Here is a 21,596-nt window from a genome sequence, read left to right on the forward strand (position 1 = left end):
CCACCCAGTTCCAAAATGGCGGCAGCGCTACTTCCGGTCTGCTACTTCCGGCCTTATTTCTCCGGCCCTTATTTCTCCGACAGCAACTTGGCAGGTATGGCCCAAATCCCTGCTTGCTTCTGTGAACCTTGACCCCTGTCTGTGCCAGGCATTTGCTTCTGGCTCTCTGATATTTGTTTACTATACGTTCTGGCTCATGTTGACTGACAGTCCGTTACTACCAGTCTGGCTAACTTGTGCCTGACAGTAGCTCTTGTGCCTCTAAGGTTTGGAACAGCCACAAAATAAATCTGGCTCAGATCTAATGTGCACTGGAATGTACACAGGACACCACCTGTCCATGCATTTTGCTTTCAGTGGGGTGAATCCAGAGGGGCTTCCTTTAACTACTCACCTGCATCCGGACCCTCTGATCCTATTTTGCTGCTCTGGAATTCAACACCTGTGTGTTTGGGACCACAGCACTTACTTCTCGACTGGCAGCCATCTCCCATGGCTGGAGGAGACTCCTCTGGATCCAACTCAAAGGATGTACTTTCAGAAGTACATGTGAAATGACAACCCAGCCCATATTCTAGCACAGCTTTGAATAAAATACTTCATAAAGCATGACTGACGTTTGACTGATGCATATAACATTTAAAACAACAAAGATTTCAAGAAATAAATAGGCATAGCAAAACATTAAAAGAGCCCCTCTTGCTCTCAAGACTCTGTATGTGTGTTCTTCCTAAAAGTATTTGGTCAATAATGATGTCACTGGATTTCTTTGTGGGGGAGTACTATGTGTACAATTGGTTTTTTTTTTTCAGAGCCAGCAACAACATGGAATTAACTTCAAGGCCAGTTAACTTGATCCTGAATCTTCTAGGGTTTACTATGCCAGCGAAAAAGAGGAACTGCCATTACACAATCAACATCCTGCTTAAAGAAAGTGCAATCCAGACCCCCCCCCCCGCTTCTTCCTCAGCGTTATGTAGCAATCGAGCAGCAAGCTGCCATTTGACAGGGGTTGTGCACATGTGTCCTTGTAAACTTCCGACAAACATACCAACTTCTGCAGAAAGAGGGGCCTTCTGGGAAGCAGGAACTCTCTCTCTCTCACCCAGCAAAACAACAACAGCTGCCTTTCAGTAGCAATGGAGAAAGACCTGCTTATGGGGTGAGTTGTTATTTAACACAAACAATTTTCTTCTACTAAATAAAGCCATATGTGATACATTTTTTAAAAAATAAAAAAATACGTTGAAGACAAATCTGACAGTAACAGCAACAGATGAGGAGGTAAAGAGGACTCGTCATTTCCAGTACATTAGTTGGCACTGATAAAATACAATTCACAGTGTATTTCTTAATAGAGTTGCAAGTGGAACCCTATGCCAGATTTTTCACACACCCCATATGCTGGAAATGCTTTGGTTTCCCGGTATAACAGTCTGTTCTGTTCTATTTTCTGTCAATTTGTTTTGTTTTTTCATCATCCGTTACAAAGGACAGAGCAAATATGTGGGAACTGAAACAAAATGCTACAGTCTGGAGTCCTCCTGTTCAGGAACCCAAACACCCCAGACACCCCTTTCCTTTTTTCCTGTCCCTTCCAACCCCCACCCCCAAGTCAGCGTTCTGTGGCCACTGAGCATGTTCAGTCCTAACTGGACTGGGAGGGTGTTTCCTCGCTGAAGATTTTTTTTGTACGTTCAGCCAGCTGATACCTCTCCCTCATATGTGTAGATGGTGTGATTTTGGTTTCGGTTTCTCTTTTTATTAAGGGAATTTTTTTAGTTAACTCAAATATTCAGCAGTGGGTCAGATAACCAGCAGGTGAATTGGGCAATATGCTCCCATACTTAGATGACAGGTGGGGGAATGTTGTGGCTGAATGACCCTCCATAGGAAAAAAAAACCAGACCACCTGCATGAAGAGAACTAGATGTTAGACAGAAGGGTTCTAGCCTAGCCTTCTCTCTTAGGCCCCAACTGCACTAGATATAGAAAACAGTATCATAGTACTTTAAGCAGCCATGGCTCCCCGCAAATAATCCTGGGAACTGTAGTTTGCTACAGGTTGTTGGGAGTTGAAAGTTGTTAGGAGACCCCCCTATTCCCCTCACCATGCTACGATTCCCTGAGTTCCCTGAAAAGTGGGGTCGGCTGTTAAACTGCCCTGGGAATTGTAGTTCTGCCTGGTAGCCCTAACCCCTAGCCTCTGCCCTTGATTGTAACATCTGTGCGGGAGAGAATCTGTGTATTCATATACAGTCAAACCTCAGTTGTCAAATGTAATCCGTTCCAAGGCTTCCAAAACATTCGACAGCCGAGGCGTGGCTTCCGATTGGCTGCAAGAGCTTCTTGCACTCAAATGGCAGCTGTGTCGGACGTCCGGCTTCTAAAAAAAAACAACGTTCAAAAACCAGAACACTTACTTCCAGGTTTTCGGCGTCCGGGAGCCGAAACATAAGATAACGGAGGTGTTTGGGAACCAAAGTTTGACTGTACCTGAAAGCATATTGGCTCCTGCAGGATCCAGATCACACCTTCGGAGACTATCTTTAGGGTGCAGGTGCACAAGCTTCTGGGTAGAAGTTGTAATCTCCGTGAGAAGGTTGGGCTGGGTGTGGGGATAGGGCTACAGATGAAACTCTGTCTCCCCCCCCCAGCCCTCCCCAGCTTTCTACCCAGATTGACCATCTGCACAGGCTCAGGAAGTCGGTAATGTTTTTTTGGTACAATAAGCAATTGTGTTTCTTCACTATGGAAAAATCCATGCCTCCTTATCTGTACATTCAAGACGTACAGCGCCATCAGTCACAGGACAGGAATATCCCAAAGGTGCCTTGTCAGTCTGGCATGCTTAACTGCCCTACCTTATAGCCTTGGGGAACAGCTGACTATCCCGTTGAGTCAGAAAGATCCGACTCTTTCAAAAGAAGTTCCTTTGTTTTCCTTCTTTCAAACAGAGACGGAAATTGTGCAAGTTATGGAAGTGACAGTGTCCTCTCCCCAAAGATTGCACCAGGTAAGGCAAACCTAGAGTTAGCCAGCCCTAGGCTGCGATAAGATCTGAACACAGTTACCAAGCAAAATCTGCAAGGCAGGCGGGGAATTTACAGTCTCCGGGTTGCTTGTTGTGGAAAATAGATGAGAGAAGAGCCTGGCGGCAGTGCAGCTGACATACACGTAAACATTGTATAGGAAAATCACTGAACTTTCCTTGACTTGGGGCACGAGTGGCCGTGAATGGCTGCTGGTGCTTGTTTAATTTCCCCAGTATTTCAGGTGGGGCAAATTCCCTTCCTTCACTGGAGATGCCTAGGACTGAATCGGGAACCTTCATACGAAATCTTCCACAGAGTTATAGCCCAAATATATCATTTTTTAAAAAATCATATTACAGTGGAACCTCGGTTTATGAACACCTCGGTTTACGAATTTTCGGTTTACGAACGCCGCGGACCCATCTGGAACGGATTAATTCACTTTCCATTACTTTCAATGGGAAAGTTCGCTTCAGTTTATGAACGCTTCAGTTTATGAACAGACTTCCGGAACCAATTACACCCATGCTTCGGGTTAAATACGCTTCAGGTTGAGTACTCCACGGACCCATCTGTAACAGATTAATCCACTTTCCATTACTTTCAATGGGAAAGTTCGCTTCAGTTTATGAACACTTCAGTTTATGAACAGACTTCCGGAACCAATTGTGTTGATAAACCGAGGTACCACTGTATTAAATTCATTTATATCTCAGTAGCTCCATTATATATTTTTAACATGATTGTTCTATAATGTTAGTCGGCACTTTTCAGAACAACTTCCTCCTTCCAGCATTCCCCCCCCCCAATCGATTTCTATGCCTCTCTCCTAGATTTTGTTTTCCTCATCCACAGACCGTCACAAAATATCAGTGATAGAAATGGCACCCCAACAAACACAAAAGCTCCAATATTTCTTAATTAGATTTTGCTTCTTCTTTTTTTGTACTGTTGCTGCCAAATATTATTTTCTAAGAATACAAAAACATTGAATCCATATACTACCATATGCGCTGAGCATATTAGTGCAACTTGGTTTGTTTGTTGGACTAACTACAGCTAGAATATGCTACGCTTTTCTGAGTTAGGATATAATGCGTGAATATACACCATACATTTAAAATACATGACCTCAAGGATCCTAGAAAATGTAGTTTGCCCCTCATGGAGCTAAAACTCTTAGCACTCTTAACAAACTACAGTTCTCAATATTTTTGGGGTGTGTGCGTGTGATTTAAATCTGCTTTAAATGTATAGTGTGCATGCCGCCAACAAGAAACAGCAGTATATTCAAAATGGAAAGTATACCTTTTCAATCTTGCTCCCTAATGCACGGGGGTTTTCTGGCAGCAGAAAACCATAGTTTCTAGTCATATGTGAATCGGGACAGACTTTTCCTGGGAAAAACTGACAATTTAACCCCATTCCCTCTTGAGTGTTGAAATACATTCATACCTTCAAAATGAGATTCTCACCATTTTGTCTGTCTGCTCTCAGAACAAAATACTTGGATGCATGTGCTATTGCAGAAATGCCCCCTGTTTGCCGTGGATGGTGAACAGAAAGCTCCACCTAGATTTGCTCAAGCACATCCTCTAATGCTCTAACCACGTGCGTTGTGAAATGCCACATACTTAATCGGTTCTCCTTCAGAAAGTTCCACTGACACATTTCTCCTCAAGTGTTGTAACTTACAAAGCTGTTAAAAGGAGTGCTGCTCAAATATTTACTCATCCTCGATGACGCTACGAAAAATACTTTGGCCATGGCAGCAATTGGCCTATTCACACTCTCTGGGCTAATGCCTTAGGCTTCTTTGGAAACAGAGTTTTGTTTGAGGAATCTTCCATGCGCAGAACAGAGCATTTGAGAGGCAGCTGGAACAGAAAAGGCATGCCTGGTATGTGAGACAGAGGAGCTTAAATCCAAACATCTTCTTTCCTTTAGGAATTGTTTAGAGCAAAATTCAGCAGTGGTATCTAGCTTGCTGGAGCTAGACTTTCAGAGTTGTTCTGGAGTGCCGCTGGTAAATGGTTCTGCACAAATAGGGTGGGAGACTCAGAACTGATTAAGACTGGACCTTCCATCTGAAATCAAAGTAAGGAAACGAAAACAAAACCGAGAGAGCTGGGGATATTTACTCAGCACTCCTTCAAGCAAAAGCAGCCTGTGCAAAACCAAAAAAGGAACGTACTAACTGGTGTGAACTAGACAGGCACTGAAATAAAGGAAGGAAGCATCAATTCCATAACACAGCCAGAAGCTTATGTAAGTAAGAATAACATTCTCTAGCATGCTTCCTTTTCTTCTGTATGTTTTGAGGTTCACAAATAAGTCCCCCCTCCACCCTACAGAGGCCTTGAAAAAGTAAGACAAACCTGGTGTTTCTGTATGTAAACTGTCTCTGTGTGTGAGAGGGGAGGGAGATATTTTATTTACTAACAACACAATCCTTTACTGTATGTCTACTCAGGAATAAGTCCCATTCAGTTCAGTGGGGCTTGATGCCAAGTAAGTGTGCATATGATTGCAGCCTAACAAATTAGGGCTCGACATAAGCTGTCTGACTAAAATGGAATCATGCTCATTTCAAGTAGATGACTTTGATTCAGGGAGCTGACAGTATGTTCCATTTGACTGAAACAGAAAATCTTCACATCACACCAATATCTGTATACTGTATTATTTTCCAAAAATGAGTGGCGTTTGGACTAATGAAACAACATCTAATGAAACAACTGCCCTTGACTTCATTTTAGCCTCTCCCATTCTGCTCCAGTGTGTTCTATGGACTATCTAATCAGTATCTATCTTCCTATCAATCTCTTGATTGTCCAGCACAGGAATTTAATAACTGTATTCACAGTCAGGATCAATCCAGTATATTGTTACACAGGACTTTTTTCAGCAGGAACTCACAGGAACTCAGTTCTGGCACCTTTCAGGTGGGTGCTATTGCCATTCTAAGAGAACGAGGGAGGTGTTTATGGTGAATTCCAGCACCTCTTTTTCTTGAAAAATAGCACTGTTGTTGTCTGTGGTTGGTGTTCAAAGGAATTGCAGGTTTTTCCAAGACTGCATGATTTAAGAAAGTGTATGGTGTTGAACGTTTACGTTGCTTGGTCCCAGCTCCTGCCAACCTAGCAGTTCAAAAGCACGTCAAAATGCAAGTAGCTAAATAGGAACCGCTACAGCGGGAAGGTAAATGGCATTTCCATGTGCTGCTCTGGTTTGCCAGAAGCGGCTTTGTCATGCTGGCCACATGACCTGGAAGCTATACGCCGGCTCCCTCGGCCAATAATGCGAGATGAGCGCGCAACCCCAGAGTCGGTCACGGCTGGACCTAATGGTCAGGGGTCCCTTTACCTTTACCTTTATGGTGTTGAATAAAGCTTAGTAATTGACTTGGCAGGCTCTATTTTTTTTCATTGTTCCATTTCAATAGCACTGTCCATTTAAAATAAATCTAATAGGGGTTTTCCCCCCCTGAACCTTTTCATCCTCACAAGTTAGGTGATTATTCTTCCCCATTTTACAAACTGGGAATTTACAGATAAAAAGGGATTTTTTTGTAGCTAGTTGATTTGACAGTCTGTTTTCGAGATCCAAGTCCAACATATCACCTATTGGAAAACACTGGACTTGCAAAGCCAGCATTAATCATCTTTGCACTGTCTAACACAGGCATCCCCAAACTTCGGCCCTCCAGATGTTTTGGACTACAATTCCCATCTTCCCCAACCACTGGTCCTGTTAGTTAGGGATCATGGGAATTGTAGGCCAAAACATCTGGAGGGCCGCAGTTTGGGGATGCCTGGTCTAACATATGCACTTGAAATGTTGGGCCCTACAGATGATATCTTACAGGTGCATTCAGGGTGATTTGTGCTCATGATGCTATTGGGGTGGTCACACACATAGTCCTGTAGTCAAGCTGATTTTTGCCTTCAAAATTTTCAGGACAGTCTCATGGTATGAATAGCAATCCACGCATGGTCAGTAGCTTCCAGCAAAGATCCCAAAACGTTTAACACCAGAAATATTTCATGGCAACGTGCCAAGCTGAAGTTGCTTCTTCATGATGCAGCCATTCCCACATACTTCCTGTTGATGCTCTTTTTGTGTGTGGGTGGAACTGAACACAGGTTAAGCATGGCCATCAGAGCCTGAGCATTAAAAATGCAAGAGCAATAGTGTGGTGCTGGCATGGCGCCCTAGTGTAAATAGCTTACACTTAGATTTTTTTAAAAAAAGAGGGAGATGAACATTGCTGCTCCATCCCTACTCTCCTTTGATGCTTGGCTTGCACCAGGAGCGTAAAGGAGAAGCTTTGTGGCTGGCTGAGCCTGTCAGGGTTTTGTTTTGCAGTAAGGGCAGGCAGGCAGGGGTGTGTGTGTGTGTGTGTGTGTGTGTGTGTGTGTGTATTAGCGGGGGAACAGAAACAACTGAGGAGTGGGGAACAGGTAGATCTTTCCCTCCATCTCTCCCTCCTCCGTACCCTCCAGCATTTTTGTCCAGCTGCCAGGTGCAGCGAGGAAGGCATCAAAAACTGGATTTCTTGCTGCGGGCAAAAGAGAGAGAAGAGCAACAGCACACCTGCCACCGATGGTGGACTGTGCAAAAGAGCAGGGTGGCATGCCATCACAGCACAACTAACCTCTATGGTTGAAAATAAAAGGAAGGAATGTGGATGTCATTGGGATGGCAATAACAATTTGAAAAGGAACCAAAGTAAGCTGGTGCACACTCCATGAAGCGGAAGTACTGAAGAACATTTATGTAATGGGGAGGAGGAGGAGATGGCCAGTACCAAACCATCACAAACCCAGACTTTGGAACACCTTCCCCAGAGAAGCTAGACTGGCACCCTCCTTGCTGAAGATGCTAACGGGCTTTTGGGAACTGACTGCTTTTAATGAATGGGCTGGTGCCGTGCTGTTTTTACTGTAATTATTTGTATTGGAGATATATACCGGTATATATGTATATATATATATAGAGAGAGAGAGAGAGAGAGAGAGAGAGAGAGAGAGTGCACAATGTTTAATACAGTGGTACCTCTACTTACGAATAACTCTACTTACGATTGTTTCTACTTGCAAACGGAGCTCCGTCCGCCATCTTGGATGTGGTTTAGATAGGATTTTTTCTACGAATTTTCTACGGATTTTTAGGTAGGGTTGCTTCGACTTACAATTTTTTTCTCCCAATGCATTCCTATGGGATTTGACTTACATTTTTTTTCGACTTATGAATGTGCGTTCGGAACACATTAAATTCATAAGTAGAGGTATCACTGTAGTTTTAATGATGGTTTTTCCCTATGTTTTCGGCAGTTCTTATTTTTATCTCTAAGGTGGCTCGAGTCCCGTCAGAGAAAAAGCCAGGGTATAAATAAATAAGTAAATAACAACAACAACAACATCTTGTTGATGCATACACTTGCAAAAAGAAACCCATCTGTAGGAACCTTCTGTGAATTACCCAGTTCTGTATCATCTTTCTGTGTTGTAGGTGCATCTTGTAATTCATCTCTCTGGGAAGGAGCTTCTTCCCCTCCTTGTGAGATGATGGACAACAGCCCTGTGGATGAAAAGGAAACTGCTGCAGATGCGGGTGAGTTGACATTTACATGAGTCCAAGCTATTAGAGGCTTCCTTCAAAAAATGGAAGTCTTGTCCAAATGAAGAGAACAAAAAGGAACAAAAACTTTGGCCAAAGAAAAGAAAAGTGCAAGCGGATAGTAAGAGATACTAAAAAAGAGGACTATATTGCTAAAAAAATATTAAAGCAGACAAAAAAGTAATTATTTAAATATATTAGTAGCAAGAAACCATCTGGAAGACGGTTAGATCCTTGGATGGCAAGGGAATCAAATGAATGCCAAAGGAGAATAAGGAGATTGCGAAGAAGCTGAATTAAGTATTTGCACCTGTTTTCACAATGGAAGATATAGGGCAAATCCCAGTGTCTGAACTAACTTTTGCAGGAGAGGAGTCTGAGGAACTGAGGCTGATAACGGTGATGAGAGAGGAAGTTCTAGGCCTAATAAACAAAATAAGAACTGACAAATCACCAGGTCTGCACTCACAATCAATATATTTAGGAGCAAAACAACCAAAAGCTGGGTTTTAAAAAGATTGTTTACAATTGCTGACAGAAGACAAAGGGGATGGTGACATCCTCTCAGGGCACTGTCTGCTCCAGTGTTCTGTGGTCCATCTTTAGTCATTATCTCCTTAACACCACCCTACTCCTGAAGTTGCTTTATTGGAAGCCACCAGGGAAAAAGCACTCCCACCAACTGTGTCTTGGAAAGCAATGGCACATGCCAGGCTGGGGAGCAGGCACCAGGGCAGTCTCGAGCAGGTCGCGCACCCTGGTGCTGAGGGGCGGAGATCGCTCTGGCGCCCCCGCCCTCGCAGGGTGCAGCATGGTTTCTGCACAGCTTTGCCATGCGGCGCCCGGCCTACTGGCCCGGCGCCCTGGCACACCGCGCCACCGGGGGTCTACCTAGAGCCGGCCCTGGCAGGCACTGATCTTACTGGACAGGGAAATTCTCATGAAAAAATAATACAGTCTTTGAAGTAGTTTTTTTTATGTTTAATATACTTTATTAAGATTTAAAATTAAAATACAATCCACACATACTCAAAAATCGCAATCATACCAAACAAAATCAAATATACAAAGTCATATAAGTCATACCATACAGATCATACGAAACCATAAAGATTGTAATATACAAAATCATATAGATTGTGTAGTAATAAGAAGGGGAGAAAAAGAAAAAGAAAAAAGAGGGGGGGATAAGGGCAGGGAGTGAAGTAGGAAGAAGAGAAGAGAAGAAAGGAGGAAAAAGCAAGAGGTAGAGAAAAGAAAGGCAGATGAAAGGGAATTAGAGGAGAAAGAGAAGAGAGAGAGAGAAAGAAGTAGTTTGGCCCAAGCTGCTTCAAACGTTTAAGGTAATAACCAGCACCTCAAGTTGCACCTAGGAAACAAATTAATTGGAAAGGACAGACATGACAAATATATCTTTTTTATTTCATTGCAGAAAACAGGTCCAATTCTGATATACCTGCTCAGATGTCCTGTGAAGAATATGAGGGGCTGCCTCCATATCTAAGGGAGGGAAAGTAAGACATTTATTTAATCATTGTTTCTGGGTGTTGTTTTTTATTGTACCAAGAAGATAAAGTTACTAGTGATTGTTAAAACTATCAGGTGGACTCTTGACTGGAAAAGACCTGGAGAACTTCAGCCAACCAGTGTAGACCAGAAATAGCCAATAAGGTGCTTCTAGATTTTGTCAGACTACAACTCTGTCCATTAGCCCATACTGATTGGTGCTGATGGGAGTTGTAGTTTAACAACACCTGAAAGGCACCTCTGGTGTAAAGGACCCCTGGACAGTTAAGTCCAGTCAAAGGCAACTATGGGGTTGCGGCGCTTATCTCGCTTTCAGGCCGAGGGATCCAGTGTTTGTCCACAGACAGCTTTCTGGGTCATGTGGCCAGCATGACTAAACTGCTTCTGGCACAACAGGACACTGTGATGGAAGCCAGAGCACACAGAGACGCTGTTTACCTTCCCGCTGCAGCAGTACCTATTTATCTATTTGCACTGGCGTGCTTTTGAACTGCTAGGTTGGCAGGAGCTGGGACAGAGCAATGGAAGCTCACCCCATCACGGGGATTCGAACTGCCAACCTTCTGATCGGCAAGCCCAAGAGGGACAATACAGAGCTAGATAGACCAATGGCCTCACAGCAATCACTATTGAAAAGGGTTGACTGTGTGTTACCACCTTGATGTTGCTATTATTTTTAGCTCCCCTTCACCCTAAGGTCTGAGGGTGGGTTCACAATATTAAAACACAATATTATAAACACAGCTTACAATTGCAGAAATAAGGTGGGCCCCAAAATACACATCCTAAGTATCCAAAGCAGCCCTCAAAGTTGTCCCAATTTTGTTAACACACAACGTTTTTAAGGCTATAAATTCCAAGGGTATAAAGTTATCTAGCAAGTACTACAAACTGAAACATGTCTTGATTTCCTTTCCCAGTGTCCTCTTTGCTTCTGAGCAAGATGTTAAAGAAGCCTTCCTACAGTACGCAGCCAGTAAGCGTTGCTATAGCACTGCCCCTGCAAAGCAAATGAAAGTCCAGAATCTCACTCCTCTCAACATATACAGAGTATGTACCATAATAGTATAAAGCAAAGTGACAGTTCCTGAAAATCAGGCTTCGTGAGCTTTGAGCCAGAGGTTTAGCTCAGCTGCTCTCAGGCTTTTTCCCTAGGAGCCACTCAGGTCAAGATAACTGAACGATCAGGTTCCCCAACATCACACCACTTTGCATTTCCTTGTGTTTCCAGTATGCCCCATAACTGTCAGGTATAGGAAATAAAAAAAATCCTTCAGTAGCACCTTAAAGACCAACTAAGTTTCTATTTTGGTATGAAATTGGTGTGCATGCACACTTCATCAGATACAGGTATCTGAAGAAGTGTGCATGCACACGAAAGCTCATACCAAAATAAAAACTTAGTTGGTCTTTAAGGTGCTACTGAAGGAATTTTTTTATTTTGCTTCGACTCAGACCAACACGGCTACCTACCTGTAACTAGGTATAGGAAATGTTCTTGGGGAAAACCAGGTATCTTTTCAGTTGGGAACCAATAGTTAATTCTTAAAGAGGGATTTGCTGGCATGAGAAGTCTATGCAATGACTGGGTCCTAGCTACCTGTTGGAGGCAGTTTGTCTCTGAACGCCAGTTCCTTGGAACAAGTGGGGAGAAGAGAGCTGTTGCACTCAGGTCCTGTTTTGGGGCTTCCTATAGGCACCTGACTCACCATTATCAGAACAAGACTAGGTGGGGCGTTAGCCTAATCTGGCAGGTCTCTTCTTATGTTCTTATGCAATCTTAAAAACCTTTACTCTTCATTGTGAAAATGCCAGAGTACGCCTATAAGAGCCTGTGGTGGTGCGAGAGTTATTTTCAAAAGATGTGGTTATTACTTAAAAATAAAATAAAAAAAACAGAGCCACACTTTTGACTGTGTTGAAATTGTACCTAATTCTGAGAACGAAGATGTAAGTCAGGGGTCCTCAAACTTACGTTGCCGAGGGCCGGTGCCGCCAGCACCAATTGCACTATTTGCCGGAGCACGCGGGAGCGTGCACCCATACGCGTGTGCACATGCGATTTCCAGTGCACTTTTGGGTCACCGGAACACCAGAAATAGCTTGTGTGCATGCACATGGGCCTCCTCCAACCCAGAAGCATGCCAGAAATGATGCTTGTACATGCGCACAAGCTATTTCCGATGTTCCGGCGACCCAGAAGTGGGCAGCCGTGCTGTTAAGAGCAGGCGGAAGCAGTGGGCGGCAGGGGGTGTCGGGGGCCGCATAAAAGAGTGTCGCAGGCCGCATCCGGCCTCCGGGCCTTAGTTTGGGGAAGCCTGATGTAAGTAGTATCTAAATCTAGAGAGGTGTCAGAGTGGCAACTCAGGAGAGCCAAGGCACGTTTTTTGAAATCCCTTCTCCTTAATTCTGTGGGTACAAGCTACAGTTGCACAGTATATTAATGGTTTGCTTTCTGGTGTAGGGACCCAAGTTTGGCATGCCTGTTTGAGATGGGACTTGGCATGGATGAATTCTGTCAGTTTTTATTTCTGTCCGTTTCTCATTTTTCCAAACTTAAATTCAGTTTGCCACGTTCCCATATTTGTTTGCAGTTTATTTATTTTTAAAAGAATTCCCTCATGGAAATCCACCAGCATTTCACCTAATTATACCTATTTCTGTAAGCCATTTTGCCTAAAACAATGCTTTTTAAATGTAGGTTATTTTCACACACACACACACACACACACACACACACACACACACACATATATATATATATATATATATATATATATATATATATATATATTTGAATGCACACTTTCTTGCAGCGTATGTATTTTTTGTACACATTTTTTGTGTTGGAGAACTGCATTGCAAAAGTTGGAGAATTTCAAAGAATAGTTCCATTTTCGTTTCTGGGAGTGCAGAAGTTGGGTAGGTTGTGTTAAAATGAGAACCGAAGAAGATCACATTTCTTTCTATCTCTAGGGAGGGACTGGAGAGGGACAACAGTTTAGCAGCAAAAGGTCCCAAGATTAATCCCTGGCATCTCCAGTAAAAATAAAAATAAAAAAATCAAGTAGCAGGTAGAATTCAATATTTGCAAATCCCTATAGAATATGATCTGATTGCACCTTTTGTGTGGAATGGAATTTCTCTTATCTATTCTTCAAATGTTGTAGCACAATTCTTGCCAGCTTAGTATGCATGTATACAGAATTAACTCCCACTGACTTCTGCAAGACACTTGCAAGTCACGATGTATAAGATTGCAGCCTTAAATGTATCAAAATATATTATTTAAATGCATAGTTTTTTTTGAAGAGGTAAGTATTTTGAAATGCAGTATGCATTTAAATATATCTATATATACCGAGAAAAAAAATTCATATTTGGGGGAAATTCTTAATAATAATAATGTTAATAATAATAAATTAATTAATTAATGCAGAAGTGGAATAGAAGAGGATCATGGATAAAAGGTGATAGGTACCAGAAATAGATAGCTTCATCCATTCCTAGCTGCAAGTAGACAGCTTGGGCTAGGAATAGGTGGACAATAGGCCTCTTTCAGTCTTTGCATGCTTAGAGGTGTTATTTCACAAAGTCTGGGGCTTAGGCTCAGTGCTGAAAATAGATTCTGGCTGTGAGCACTTGTGCAATTTAAGTACAGTGGAACCTCGGTTTACGAACATGTCGGTTTACGAATTTTCGGTTTACGAACGCCGCGGACCCATCTGGAACGGATTAATTCACTTTCCATTACTTTCAATGGGAAAGTTCACTTCAGTTTATGAATGCTTCAGTTTATGAACAGACTTCCAGAACCAATTGTGTTCATAAACTGAGGTACCACTGTGCAGGGCAAGCACCATCTATAGACCTTTCCCCCTTTTGCCAAAATATAAAATTGTCACGAGTTTAGCTGTGTGAACTGCTGCGTGTGGGCTTTCAACCAGATAACTGAATGGGTGGTGAGAGAATTTAACAAAAGAACATTAATGTTCATGCATGGTTGGAAATCTCTCCATGCTGCCTTGAGAAGGTGACACCCTTCAGCTAATGAAGAGAAACACTTGTTGCTATTTGAATTCAAAGAGAAGAGGTGAGAGTTTGAAGCTGAAGTGTGCTAGACTGGAGAAAACTCAGGAATTTGAGGCTCTCCATACTACCAGTATTGTTTTCTGGGAATCCGATGCAGAATTAGTATTCTGCTTCTATAAACATTTTTTCCCTTTTCTTTTTCAAATTACTTCTCATACAAAATGGTTGTGGTTAAAGGATGAGCTGTGGGTTGGCAAGGCAAAGCTCAATAATTTACACCGCTGCTCTTAATTCCAGATGTGTGAGGGGTGGTTGTAGTTATTTAACGGCGAAGGAAAGTATTTGCACAAACTCAGAAGATGGTCTGATCTCTTCACGTACTCTAAGGCTGAGTCTTTAAATATATGAAAAACAGAGCTGCACCCTGTTGAACTCTGGCTAAGATCAATTGAGAAGCCACCTCTCCATGCGGCACTTCTCATTTGCAGGTTTTGTTTCTTAAAAATAACCATTTCAAGTCCACTTCCACATACCCTTACATTATAATTTTGATAGGTTTTTTCCCCCCTCCTGTCCTCAGTATCGTCTGGAGACTTTCACTGAAATGAGAGACACCCACGTGGCCAGTGAGCTTTATGATGGTGAGTAGCACATGAAAGAGAGGATATCCAGGCCAAGCTTTCTCCCCTCAGAGCGATTGCCACCTCATATCTTTCCAGCTACCAAACAGGGCCAGATCGAGTTCTCTTCTCTCAGAGAGACTGGCACCTCATACTTTTCCAGTTTCCAAATTAAGCTTCCTTCTCTGATAGTTTGCTACTGTGTACCTTTCCAGCTTCCAAATAAAGAGGGGCATCGTGATTAGCATATCGAAGTTTCTGGAAAGACCTGTGCTCAAATTCTCCTCAGCAATGTAGGTGAACTGGGTGAACTTGGGCCCATTGTTATTTCTTTTGTCCAAATTTGAAGGTTGTTTTATATTTTGGTCCTGAGCTCCTAGAGGGAGGTCTGCAATTAAGTAAAACTAATATAATTACTACACATGTCCCAATTTAGAAAGCAGGTTCCTCTTTTCTTTCTATTTCCAGCAACAGTTGTGAGGTGGTGGGCAGCTGCTGACAGGAGTCATATTTCCTCATATATACAGCTAGTTAGAATGAAATTAGCTTACTTTGAGCTCAGGGTGTGAGAGATTTAGACATCCTTCCTGTCATATTCCTCTTTGGAGGGGAGCAAATTATTTAATGCAGCGGAAGAATAATTAACATTGTACTATCTCACGCTATTCAGAGGAGACTGAAAAGTACAGGCTCCTTAGTTCCCATGGTGATTCTTGAACTCTTCATAGGTTTCCCACAGAACGGGCCTTCCGATTCAGCCATTCTCTGCTCTCTAAAGTCAGAGAAGGAAACCGTACCTGACTGTGCAGTCCAAAGGCCTCCCACACTTCTCAAAATATTTATTTAATTATTTGTTTATCATTTTAATTTAAATCCTGCTTTTCTACACATAGGCAGCGTGTTGTTACAACAATGATAGTAAGGATATGATATAAAGACCAACAACTGTATTTTTTTTTATAAAAAGCTGATAAAACCAATCAAGTGTGAAAGCAGTCAACACTAAACATCAAATGCATAATAAAAAGAGCATTTTAAAAAAATCGTATTGGGACAAGAGAATAGGGACTTTTGGGTTACCTTTAATATAGCTCTCTTATTTGGAGCTGTTGACTCAAATACCTGAAGGCAACTCAGTCCCTTCGCTAAATTCCTCTGCCTTAATTTCTTCAGAGAAGGAAGTTCCTCAGTGGAAGTTTGTTATGTGGCAATGAGAGAGAGTGCCTTTTTGTGGTAGTACCACCCTCCCCATAGGAGTACCACTGGTGTCGATATTGCAATCCTTCAGGTGCCAGATTAAAACCTATGCTTTTTAATGTTTTGCACTGGTGGTTATTAGCCTGCTCTGCTATTGCTTTTGCCAGAATATGTTTATATTGTATTTGTTTTATTGTACTGTCTTGTTTTGTTTTATGCCTCTGTATACCATTATGGTATCTGTATAGATCAGCCTTCCCCTCTTTGTTGCCCTCCAGATATTTTGGATTCCAACTTCCATCATCCCTCACCATCGGCTGTGCTAGCTGGGGTTGATAGGAACTGGAGTCCAACAAGATCTGGAGGGTACAAGGTTGGGAGACGCTAGTATACATGAAAAATGGGTTTAAAGGTGTTGTTCAGCTATGACATCCATTGGCCCCAGCAAGCTTTGACAGTGGTCAAGGATGATTGGCATTGTAGTTCATCAACATCTGGAGGGCACCATGTTGGTTTCTCCTGCTCTAGGGCCCCCTCAAGGGAGAAAACCATAATATTTACTTGTCCTACTGTATTGTTCTGCTGAAAAACTTTTAGCCAGCACCGATGATTCAGGGGAAGCTGCTGTTCTGGTTGAAGAATCCCAGAATATCTACCCACTTTGAGACATGTCATTTTGCCATTGAAGGTGGGGTACATCATTCTTACTAATTTTATGGTGGCTTCTGTTCTTCCAGGTGGATTTGTAGACTCCTTTGCTGTTGGAACACCACCTGCCCCATGGGATATAACAGTGGATGAACCTCCTTTGTATACGGACTGTGAAATGCATATTCCAGTGCCCCATTCGTACTCAGTAGAGGTAAGAAAACAACAAGCCATTGGCTGCTCTACACAGGAGTTCAACAAGGGTTTAACAATGCAACCCTGTGCATGTTTCCTCCGAAGTAAGACCCACTGTGTTCAATAGGGCTTATTTCTGTGAGCCTCCCTAAAAGGCAGGCAGCAGATAGAACAAGATGGAGAAGACATGGTATTACGGCCTTGTTGACATATTCCACCAGGGGAGACCTGAGGCGTTTCTGCACCAGAGGTGAAAAGTCCTGCTGTCGCCTCTGCGATGTGAGGGTGCAAATTCTCCCTGAGTGCTTGTAGTGTCTCCCCTGCTGGGCAGGGGGCATCCTTTTCAGATCCCGACTCCCACCCAAGCACTGGTGCTTCCCATCAGCTCCTCCCTTCAGGAGACAGGAGGGGAGGTGTTCCACAGAGCTTTACCACTTCTCTCTGCCCCTAGAGGCTGGGGAAACCAGCAGCGAAGCTGAGCAGTGGAACAGGGGAGGTTTCCCCTTGCGGGGTGTCGCCTGAGGTGGCCGCCTCACCCTGCCTCATGGGCTCTGCTTTCTGCCTTGCTGGTTCTTCAAGACTAAAGCCGTGTATGTAATCAGTGGTTGAACTGAACTCAGGTTTCCTGGTCTATTCACCTTGAACTGATGGGTCAGAGCCCACTACTGGGTCAGAACTTACTGAAATTACAGCAGCACCATAGAAAATATATCATAAAAAAGTAAAATAGAATAGAATTGAGAAGTAGGTTTGCAAATGTTTGTTTGGATCTAAGTGAGTCCTGGTAATGGTTATTCTACAAAACGACACTTTGGTGAATGGAGTAGTTCCTATCCTTGGTTAAGCAGCATGTGAAGGAAAGAGCATCCTGTAGGGCAGGCATCCCCAAACTGCGGCCCTCCAGTTGTTTTGGCCTACAGCTCCCATGATCCCTAGCTAACAGGACCAGTGGTCAGGGATGATGGGAATTGTAGTCCAAAACATCTGGAGGGCCAAAGGTTGGGGATGCCGGCTCTAGGGCACCATCCCATCTTGAAGCAATGTGTTGCTGTTGCTCCTATTGAAATTCAAAGTGTTTTTGGCTTAACTTAGCACATGTTGCACCCCTTCTGAAACTAGTTACTTTAAATACTCTGAAACAAACAGTGTCCCCCAGCCTGGTATTAATTGCTTCTTCCTGCAGTTTATGTTCTTGGCAGAGAGCATTGTTTTTACTGCAAGATAATATATTAGTGGAGAAAGTATTTTTTGTGGGGGGTTTTTAACGTATGGGTATTTGGCAGGGAGTATTTTTTCCCCTTCGGTTTATATAGTCTGGTGTGTTTATTTCATTTCAAACGGGCAAGTTGCCATGAAAAACTGATTTGTATCCACCCTGAAGAACAAAGCATGGATATTTTTTTTTACACAGGGTGTGTGGTTTCTTTTAAAGCGGGTGCAAAAAAACAAAAACAAAAAACTAGGTGGTCTCTCCATGCTAAAATCCAATATTCTGGGTAAATCCTCTATGTGGGCTGTAAGTCCAACTGAAATCAATGTACAGTATCTTAAGTTGGTGCTGAAGTGCAAATCTACCATTTAATTTCAATGGAAAGTAAGTGAGTGCTTAATAACATTATGTGAATGACACCAGTTTCTCCATGCTGAGGAAACTGGAAATCTTTGAGCACTTGATTCAATCTGAACCATGTCCTGCCACTCTCATTGCTCCTAACAATTGCTTTTATTATAGCATTGGTGGTCCATGTCATTTCTTTTAATGTGGAAAGTGGAAACCAAAGGTTGATATCAAGAACCAGAAGTGCCAATTTTAAGTGAAAACAGACTACTGCAACCTGCTTTGGGGGAAGGATTTGTCCCCCCCCCCTTTAAAGAAAGTCACCTATAGAATGTCTTGCTAAAATGATATCATAACATTGAACAAGTTGACTGTAGTTTAGGGATTTCTATCATAAAAAGAGTCTCATGGACTGCAAGAAGATCAAACCTCTCCATCCTGAAGGAAATCAGCCCTGAGTGCTCACTGGAAGGACAGATCCTGAAGCTGAGGCTCCAATACTTTGGCCACCTCATGAGAAGAGAAGACTCCCTGGAAAAGACCCTGATGTTGGGAAAGATGGAGGGCACTAGGAGAAGGGGACGACAGAGGACGAGATGGTTGGACAGTGTTCTCGAAGCTACTAAAATGAGTTTGACCAAATTGTGGGAGGCAGTGGAAGACAGGAGTGCCTGGCGTGCTCTGGTCCATGGGGTCATGAAGAGTCGGACATGACTGAATGACTAAACAACAACAATCATAAAAAGAGAAAAGATTTTGGGTTGATTCAAACATAGACTTTTTCATAGATAGTAGAATATATATATATGGTTATAGAGGGAGATGACTCCTCCCTGTTTGCTTTTCCCACACTTCTGCATTGCAGACGTTTTATTTTGCTGTTTTGTTTTACTTATGATTTTATCCTGTGTTTTATTCTGTGAACGACCCTGAGATCATATTATGAAGGGCAGCTTCAATGAATGAATGACTAAGTTTCCCAAATCATTTTCAAACAGTTCAGTTATGCTTCATTCCTTGTTTTGATTTCAGAACTGTCCAAACTGCAAAGGACGTGGTGAAACTATGTGTCAGCCTTGTAAAGGAACTGGCAAGGTATTGTATGATGGAAACATTCTTTTCTGAAATTTCTGGGGTTTTTTTGCAATTAATATTTACTTCCGATTCAAAACTTAAAAGAACTGTTTTTTATTTAAATTATATGAATAATGTGTTTGCTGGAAACCATGGGAAAGGAGAGTTTTCTGTGCTCACGTCCTGCTTTGGGCTTCCCAAAGGCATCTGGTTTTCCACTCTGAGAACAGGATGCTGAATTAGATGGACCACTGGCCTGCTCTTCTTATGCAACATGCCCAGCTTAGAGATAGTGGAACCCTGAACAGGAGCACTCACTGGAGGATACACTGCAACATTTGGTTGCAGGCACACTTGTTGGATTCTGTTTGTAGGTAAAATCACAACCTACTTAACATAGCAAATGTGCACTCAACTCTCCAAATGGAAAGAGCAAGTTTCAAAGATATACACACAAGCATGCCTGATTATTATTATTTTGCCCTTTAATGTAGAAAAAGTGTTCGGCTTGTGGTGGGACTGGGCAGAGTTCACAGGAGGACAGCAATATCTGCTCATGGTGCGCAGGTTCAGGAAAGAATCGGTAAGTGAATAAGTGGTAAGTTACACGACTTGTAGTAAGTTGCATGGCAGGAGATTATTGAGTTGGCTCACCCTCACCCCCACCCCCACCCCCGGATGTTTCAGCAAGGGAAATTTGTCATCAGTTCTGATTTTTTTGGGGGGGGCATACAGTGTTCTCGGCACTCTCTTCCTCATTCACCTCCCCTGTGATCATCTGTAATATCAACATGCCCATTTTACAGCAGCGGCACTGAAGCCAGAAAACCATACTGAAAATCTTTGCGTTGGTCCATAGTAACAATGAAATTGTTAAAAACTATTCAACTTAGAAAAATCTAGCCACGTGCAGAGTAAAGAATTATATTGCTTCTAAATGTTAAGAATGTGCACATTTCACATTTTTCCCCCGCGTCTGTTTTCCCACCTTCCCACCTTCCTCTTCCACAGTTGCTTCAATTGCCGTGGCAATGGCTGGCTGAAGTGTTACCGTTGCAATGGGAGCGGTGTCTTGCTATTTCATACCGAACTTACGATAACTTGGTAAGCTGAAAAGCCAAAGGAAGAAGAGTTCCATGACCGTGTGCTCTTGGTACAATCCTTGAACATTTTCGAGTGATCTCTTGGCATGGTATTAGCTGAGATCATTACTGAGTAATAGGAATCTAGACAGTGGCTTTATATGGAATCTGGCAATTACTCTATCTAGTTCAGTCTCGTCTGTATTGACTGGCAGTGGCTCTCCAGGGTTTCAAACAGAGGTCTCTCCTTGAGATGCCAGAGATTGACCCTGATGCCTTCTGCATGCAAGGCAGCTGCACTACCACAGAGCCATGGCCCATCCGTAATTTCTGCAGCTTTTGCTATATTATGCTAGGAATGCCCAGTGTACATCAATAGAGAACATCAATTGACACTTCTTTCCTTTTTTCACCATGCAGACTGCTGGACATGAAATCCAAGAAAGTTACTAGACTGTTTTGTTGTGCTTGTTTTTATTGGCCTCTTACTAGGCTTTTTAAAATTGCCGAGTGGGCTTGCATAGAAGGGATGGATCTCTCCATCGCTTGCTCACCGGCCCACTTGGTTTCCCAACTGGTCTTCCTCTACAACCAGCAGGGAAGGAAAGTGGGCTGGTAGATGAGGAACAGGGAGCTCCATCCGTCTTCTGCAGGACCCACAATATTTCCTTGTTGGCCATGGAGCAAGATGCTTCACTTTATCCTCAGCCAGTGTTAAAACCAAGTGGGCTGGAGAGTCCAGATAATCTATCCCTACTTCAGATCACTCATCTGCAGGCCCTGTCAGAATTCCAGAGAGGCCCAGGTCACTTTCAGGGCCCCAAAGCAGGGTGGATAAAAATCAATGGTTTTTCTTTAAAAATAATAATAATAAAATCAGATTTTAATTTTTTTTTAATTTTTTAAAATTTAAATTGGATTCTTTAAATAAAATGCTTTTGGAGGAAAAATCTTTCTAAAGATATTTTTCTATTTAAGTTACATTATAGCCCAAAGGCTATTCATC

General features: G+C 42.6%; 1 protein-coding gene across 4 annotated transcripts in view; it reads left to right on the forward strand.

Moving 5' to 3' along the window:
• Nucleotides 1-1,010: 1,010 nt before the first annotated feature.
• Nucleotides 1,011-21,596, forward strand: part of LOC118080798 (protein SSUH2 homolog) — a 29,992-nt gene continuing 9,406 nt past the window's right edge. The window contains exons 1-10 of one of the 4 annotated variants that reach the window (XM_035106583.3): nucleotides 1,011-1,162; nucleotides 2,958-3,016; nucleotides 8,550-8,651; nucleotides 10,090-10,171; nucleotides 11,105-11,234; nucleotides 14,797-14,857; nucleotides 16,771-16,895; nucleotides 19,467-19,529; nucleotides 20,003-20,091; nucleotides 20,520-20,612. In XM_035106583.3, coding sequence (XP_034962474.3) covers nucleotides 1,140-1,162; nucleotides 2,958-3,016; nucleotides 8,550-8,651; nucleotides 10,090-10,171; nucleotides 11,105-11,234; nucleotides 14,797-14,857; nucleotides 16,771-16,895; nucleotides 19,467-19,529; nucleotides 20,003-20,091; nucleotides 20,520-20,612 — 827 coding nt within the window. In that variant the 5' untranslated portion in view covers nucleotides 1,011-1,139. Of the gene's footprint in view, nucleotides 1,163-2,957; nucleotides 3,017-4,660; nucleotides 5,304-8,549; nucleotides 8,652-10,089; nucleotides 10,172-11,104; nucleotides 11,235-14,796; nucleotides 14,858-16,770; nucleotides 16,896-19,466; nucleotides 19,530-20,002; nucleotides 20,092-20,519; nucleotides 20,613-21,596 lie in introns of those variants that run through there. The other 3 variants (XM_060271372.2, XM_060271369.2, XM_060271368.2) reach the window with 3 other exon arrangements.

Source organism: Zootoca vivipara, chromosome 2, assembly GCF_965207765.1.
Source record: "Zootoca vivipara chromosome 2, rZooViv2.hap1.1, whole genome shotgun sequence".
NCBI classification, from domain to species: Eukaryota; Metazoa; Chordata; class Lepidosauria; order Squamata; family Lacertidae; genus Zootoca; species Zootoca vivipara.